Genomic DNA, 6,737 nt, shown 5'->3' with positions numbered 1-6,737 from the left:
TAACGCATGCTTGGGGACAAGCATGATTCTAAGTTTAAGGGTGTGATGACATGCCGAAATGCATGTCATCTTAGGCCTTTTATTTAGAATTATTAGGGCTGTTAAGCAGAATATAAAGTTCTTTATAGGTTTAGGTTTAAGGTTTAACCTTTTTTTTTTGTCATATATAAGCACTAGCACAGTAAACATCATATTTTCTAAATAGAAACAAATGATAGGTTTCACCAATTTTTAAGAGTGTGTTAGATTTTAAGTTACATTATATTCTATCTTGGGGATGCATAAATACTGTTGAACAAGCACAAAATATGTGAGATTAGACTAAAAATTCACATCATTGATTAAGTAAGAAAACATCATATTTGGAAGTGTAAAAACATGCAACCAAAATCTCCAACTTGATAATACTACACAAAAAGTATATATCTAAAAGTGATAGTTGCCAAGTACAGGCCACTATCGCGATAACACATAAAATGTTCTGTCAACTTTGATGCATGATACAAAAAAAAAAAAAAAAATGATGATAGGTTATCATTCAAAAGCAATTCGAGAAGAATGGTCGATCAAACGTGTCTTTTGAGGAAGAGCTCACTTTACTAAACTAAGTTACCATATATCTTATTCTCTAGTTTAATTTGATGTTTTTTTTTTCAATATACACCGTTTTCTTGCATTAAACTTTGATGAGAACCATGAAACAAATTATTTTCTTTTAAAAACTTTTTATAAAAATTATTAAAAGAAACATTCTTGTGTTTGGTACATTTTTCTCAAAAGTGATTCTATACATAAGTTTGTTTGATTTGTTATACTCAAAATGTTTCTATTAATGTCAAATTACTATAATAGAAACTATTAAATACTATGAACTCTCGTTGGAATGATCCTTACGTAGGTTGTTAGAGGGAGTCATCGAAACTAGTCACTGCAGATGGTTGTTGCAAAATAGGAGATCAGAGGTGGTTTTATCTAGAATTAATTGTCATCGTCGATGTTAATTACCAGTAAATGGAGTCATTGAAAATATTAACATTTTTTTTAGTTCAACAACTATAAAATGGGGATCAAATCTTCTACTACAAGGGATCCAAATTAACATTTGAGCTAAGCTATTAGATTTATTAAAAGGATATTTGAGTACAAATTATAACAACAAATAAAATCTTAATTTGACTACTTATATAGTAAAAAAAATGTTCAGCCATTGAATATTCCAGAAGTCCGTACGCATAAACTCTTTCGTCGACCAACGGCTTACAATGGGGATTACAAGGATAAAAAAATACAAAACCCTAATTTCGACTTTGAAGTCAGCGACTCCGCATTTCTCTTTGCTTCTCCCCGCCGACACGACGAAACAGATCCCGGCGGCGAACTCTGACTCGCGACGGACACCCGGCAGACAAGTAGATCCGGCGGCAGCGGACTTGATAGATACTCGAACGACCAGCAGCGAACGAGGAGACCCACAGCGGTACGACCTCTTGATCTGCGTTGATCAGCCTTTATCAGGCCGCGACTCCGAGCCACAACCCTTCAAATTGTGCAAAATTCTTCGACACCCATTTTGATCATTGGAGAGCTTGAAAGATAAGTTAATTCAACTTGTTCTTTCTTGTTTTTCATCGTAGCATCTATTAATCTAGCCGGTCTTATTCTCGTATACAATGACAGATACAGGTGAAAATCAGCCGCCTGAACAAGGTATTAGCGATTTTTGTTTCATCCAATTCCTTTAATGTGTATATATGGATTTCACCATTTTCATCCCGGGTTATTTTTTTTTTGTACATCTAATTTTCAATTGTAGTCAGTCTCTTACGTCTTTAATCTTTTGTTCTTCAGTTTGTAGCTTCTTCAGAAAACCCACAAAGAACAAAAACATCAGAAAGCGAACGGTTGATGAAGACGAAGAAGGCTCTAAAACTGAGACTTCGTTGCTGCTAAATCAGAAGAAAGCCCCCAAAACTGAAAGCAAGCTTTATTTTTCTTCTGGACCCTCTAAAAATTCCTTGTCTAATGAGTCAGCGGAACCTAATAAACCAATTTTCCAATTTGAGTCTTCAAAGGAAATTCAAGTTCACCATGATAGCAGAGCAACTGCAACTCTAGAAACAGAGACTGATTTCTCAAGAGATGCACGAGCCATCCGTGAGAGAGTTTTGAAGCAAGCTGAGGAGGCTTTGAAGGGTAAAGGCAAGAGTTCTGGTGGTGAGAAGTTGTATAAAGGGGTCAATGCTTATGTTGATTACAAGGCTGGCTTCAGAAGGGAACATACAATTTCAAGTGAAAAAGCTGGTGGAGCACATGGGCCGCTTAGGGCTTCTGCTCATATAAGAGCTTCAGCAAGATTTGATTATCAGCCTGATATTTGCAAGGATTACAAGGAGACGGGTTATTGTGGTTATGGAGATGCGTGCAAGTTTATGCATGACCGAGGGGATTACAAGTCTGGGTGGCAGTTGGAAAAGGAATGGGAGGAAGTAGAGAAAGCAAGGAAGAGAAAATTAGCTATGAAATCTGACGATGGGGATGAGGATACTTCGGAACAGAGTGATGAAGATGAAGAAGATGCCTTGCCCTTCGCTTGTTTTATTTGTCGCGAGCCTTTTGTGGATCCTGTTGTGACCAAGTGCAAGCATTACTTCTGTGAGCATTGTGCACTAAAGGTAGTTGCTCTCTCTTGGTCTTACTTATGTCTTGATTATCTTGGCGTCTTTAATATGTTGATCATGAAGTCCTTTCTTCTCTGGCAGATTGAAATTTGCTACAGAATTCTTCCTCATTAATCTATATTATATTTTCAATGAAATTGAGAAATTGTTTTTCATTGTGAAATTGAAGAAAAGAAATGATTGTCTGGTTACATGCTTTTTCTGACGTGTTTGTTCATTTACATTGACTTACCATAGCATGTTTTTTGAAGTAATAAACCAAGTTATGATGTCTTTGAAATTTAGAAATAACATGTTTTTTAAGAAAAACAAATGATATTTTTAAAGTAAGAGAAAAATCATTTATAAAAACTATTCTGAAGATTAATTCAACCTATTCAACCAGGTCTTACCTGAACAGGATTTGTTCTATTTGTTTCACAACTGTGTTCTTGAGTTCAAAAAAGAAACTCACCTGTTCATGTTGTTCTTGCTTGTTACTGTTGCAATGACCCATCATTATATTTTCTATGGAAGATTTTCCAATTATGTTCAGTTTTCTTATAGAACAGTATATGTTCCAATTATATTTTGTAATTTAAAGGTTTTCCCAGAATGTATCATGGTTAGGAAAAGTAAATAGGGAATGTAGTGAGATGGCTGAAGCATTTGGATAATTTTTCTGCAAGTTTTGGCGATTGATTCACTGATGTAGATTTAATATCTTTGAATGTCTAGAGTCCATTTCTTTAACTGCAAAACTGAGTATGTTCTTGATTTGTATCTCTAGAGCACACTCTAGATGATCATTTCATCCTACTTCATCACGCACTTGATTTTTTTTTCTCTTTTCCTGGTATTTCATCTTGCATATCTTGTCTTTATAATGAATCTAAAATCATGTTTCTTTAAAATAAAAATTTGCAGCACCATGCAAAGAATAAGAAATGCTTCGTTTGCAACCAGCCTACGCTCGGAATCTTTAACACGGCTCATGAGATACGCAAAAAGATGGCACAGAGTAAATAAGTTGTTTTTTTTTTTTTTTTCCTTCCTGAACTGCATTGGCCCCTTACCACAGCATTTCAATTTGTAGCAGGATTATCTTTCTCTTATTTTTTTTAATGAGGGATTCCAGTTTCCCATATCTACTACTTGAAGCTTAAAATCAATACCCTATCATAGCACGTGCTTGGATACTATTTCTTGAAATACGGCCAATGGGAGTGATCAGTTTTAGAAGTAGTTTCGATGAAAAGAAAACGGCTGTTCTTTTTGTTAAAGTTCCTCTCTGGATTGAATGGTATCTTTTTTAAATATCCAGAAATCCTTCAAATCTACCCGCACTCCTATAGCTAGAAATTGAAAACTACCACTCTGACTATATAACATTTGGCGGTTAGACATTCATGAGATAGTAGTCAAGTAGTTGGTCTGAAGGGATTTTTAAGCAGGTTTTTGTTGAACTCAGAAGTGTTTGTATTGGACGCCACCCAGCCTTTGAACTGGATGGCATCAAGTTTTATACTTGAATATTATTTTGTCTGTATTTACTACTTCTCATTTGCTTTTTCCAGAGATCATACAAATATGAAAACAAAAGGAAGCTGCTGCCATTGTAGAACTTTGTAAAAGCAGGTGTGGGTGTGTTGAAAATGTCTTTGCAATTATTTTGCACTTTGGTGATTGTTTCTGATTAGATTGTTCTTGTACCCTATTTTTTGCGACTATAATGCTAGGAACTTCATCTGTTATTTCTTTTCCACCACCTCCACTTGTAATTGGTCCTATTCTCGTTGATGGTCTGTTCATATCTACTCTAGGTTTCTGATGTTCTATTTCTCATTTCAGATATTCTCATTGAAGGTCTGTTTATAACTTTGGTGATTAGATATGCAAGTTGCCTCAAACATCTTTCAAATATGTTAAGCACAGGAGGTTGTTTTTTATTCTTTTATGAGTCATTGTATTTTTGTTAACATCAAAGAATGTGTGAGATAGTATGTTATAAATTATATAATCTTGTATTTTTGTTTTTGTAATCAATTCAATTTTTATTTTTGAATCTATAATCTTGTATTTTTGGTTGGGTAATCGGTTTGTTTTTTGTTTTTGAATTTTAAAAATAAGGTTTATTTTCTCTTCATTTGACGGATCGTCGATGAAGGTCAACTTCCTATATAACCATTCAATGTGTAGACCTACTTCGACCTGAATTCTCCCATTGGGTTACAAGTTGATGATGAAAGGTGTGCAACACAAGAAGAGATCACTGAAAACAAGGTACGATTGTAGTATGAAATATTGACATTAACACTATTTTTTTGGACAAAATATTATAAGTGTATTTGTCCTACATTGAAAAGATTTAGGAAAGTCACGGGTTTTAGAAATTTTGGTAACATAACAGCATAAATAGAATAACAAACACATTCCTTATAATATAATAGTGATATATGGTTTGTAATAAAATGAGAATTGCATGATGCATGACATTACTTTGGCCTACGACCATAAGAGTGTGGAATGCGTCGATGGTGATGCTAAATCATCCAGACATGTGGCTTGTTGGGGAGAAATATTGGGCTCCAAGCAAGTTAGGTGGATGCACAAGAAATGCAAATTTGAGTGCTATGTGTTGGCTAAAAAAGAGGAAGACACCTTGGATTGCGATGGCTTGAAGGTTGCGTTAATAGTGTAGGGAAAGGACACCTGGACATGTGGCCAAGCAGGAGGTGTCGGTTTTGAAAAGATTTTGGACGCCTATAAATAGGGTCAAGGACTTCTCTTCAGATCATAACTCGAATTCTTTTCAAAGGACATTAGGAAGAGTGTATGAGGGCTAATTGGGAGGACACTATGCGTTGATGAAGGAACGCATGCGTTGGTTATGAAGTTCACAAAACTATGGTTGGTAGCAAAACTATGCGTCGCTCGTCGGAAAGTTAGCCCATAAAAATTGAGCTCTCGGAACCCTCGCCGGGTCCGATAGCCGTTTGGGGACCAAATGAGCTCCATTCCCAAAACAACTGTCTGTGCGCACCTCTTTTTCTCATCGTTCTGAACCTCTGGGTTCGTTTTTAAATTTTCATCCGCCGGAAAGTTCAGGCATAAAAATTGGGTCCTGAGTGTCACAATCGCTCTTTCGGAAGCTTCTCTTAGCGATTGTGCGGCACTTGTTCCCGCTCATGAACAAGTCAGCCAACTCGAATACGGACTGTCGATGGCACACCGAGTGCCTCTCGCAACCTCCACCCCCGTTTTAGAGAAAACGGTTTTAGAAAACGGGTTTGGAGAAAAGGTTTTCGTAAGAAGTTTTTGTGAGTGTGAATAAAGAAAGAAAGATTGTAGTAGAGTAGAAAGCAATAAGCAACAACAACAGTACTACTCCGGGTATGAGGAAGTGATCGTTAGTCTTATCTCCATATAGTGCATTCTGAACAAAAAGCCAACTGGCGCCCTTGCATATGCAAAAGGGCGAGTGGTCACTTACAATGAAAATGTAAAGAAAGCAAGCTAACTAAGCTAATACAATACAAGATATGAAAGTATGCCATGGGCAACAGGCCCTGGACAAGCATGACCGTGAAGAGCACCTTGCAGGCCTGATAGCTGTTTGGTGGCCAAACGAGCCTCGTTCCCAAAACCGTTTGCGCGCACGACTTTTCTCATCAGTTTTGAACCTTGGGTTTGTTTTCAAATTTTCAATCGTCGGAAAATTCGCGAAAAACAAAAATTGGGCCCCGAGGCACCTCCTCGGGCCCGATTGTCGTTCGGGGTACAAACGAGCTTCGTTTCCAAAATCGTATATGCATGGCTTTTTTCTCAATCGTTCTGACCCCTTAGGTTTGTTTTCAAATTTTCGCTCGTTGGAAAGTTTGCACACAAAAATTGGGTCCCGGAGCCACCCGCCAGACTCGATTGTCGTTCGGAGCACCAAATGAGCTTCGTTTCAAATATCGTCTGTGTTGCATGGCTTTTTATCATCGTTATGAACCTCCGGGTCCGGTTTGAGGCACCAAAACGAGCTCCGTTCCAAAATCGTCCTGCAGTGCACAACTTTTTTCGTGTTTCTGAACC

General features: G+C 37.0%; 1 protein-coding gene across 3 annotated transcripts in view; it reads left to right on the top strand.

Annotated features, from left to right (window-relative positions):
• The first annotated feature begins 1,233 nt into the window (after positions 1-1,233).
• The window catches only part of LOC120075458 (zinc finger CCCH domain-containing protein 1), a 19,163-nt gene continuing 13,659 nt past the window's right edge, over positions 1,234-6,737 (top strand). The window contains exons 1-6 of one of the 3 annotated variants that reach the window (XM_039028869.1): positions 1,234-1,593; positions 1,670-1,707; positions 1,849-2,672; positions 3,585-3,678; positions 4,235-4,295; positions 4,509-4,672. In XM_039028869.1, the coding sequence (XP_038884797.1) occupies positions 1,671-1,707; positions 1,849-2,672; positions 3,585-3,678; positions 4,235-4,251 (972 nt within the window). In that variant the 5' untranslated portion in view covers positions 1,234-1,593; position 1,670 and the 3' untranslated portion in view covers positions 4,252-4,295; positions 4,509-4,672. Of the gene's footprint in view, positions 1,708-1,848; positions 2,673-3,584; positions 3,679-4,234; positions 4,296-4,508; positions 4,673-4,787; positions 4,941-6,737 lie in introns of those variants that run through there. The other 2 variants (XR_005481338.1, XM_039028868.1) reach the window with 2 other exon arrangements.

This window comes from Benincasa hispida, chromosome 4 (genome assembly GCF_009727055.1).
Source record: "Benincasa hispida cultivar B227 chromosome 4, ASM972705v1, whole genome shotgun sequence".
Taxonomy (NCBI): domain Eukaryota; kingdom Viridiplantae; phylum Streptophyta; class Magnoliopsida; order Cucurbitales; family Cucurbitaceae; genus Benincasa; species Benincasa hispida.
The sequence above is the reverse complement of the archived record's forward strand: the minus strand, read 5'-3'. Positions and strand labels throughout refer to the sequence as shown.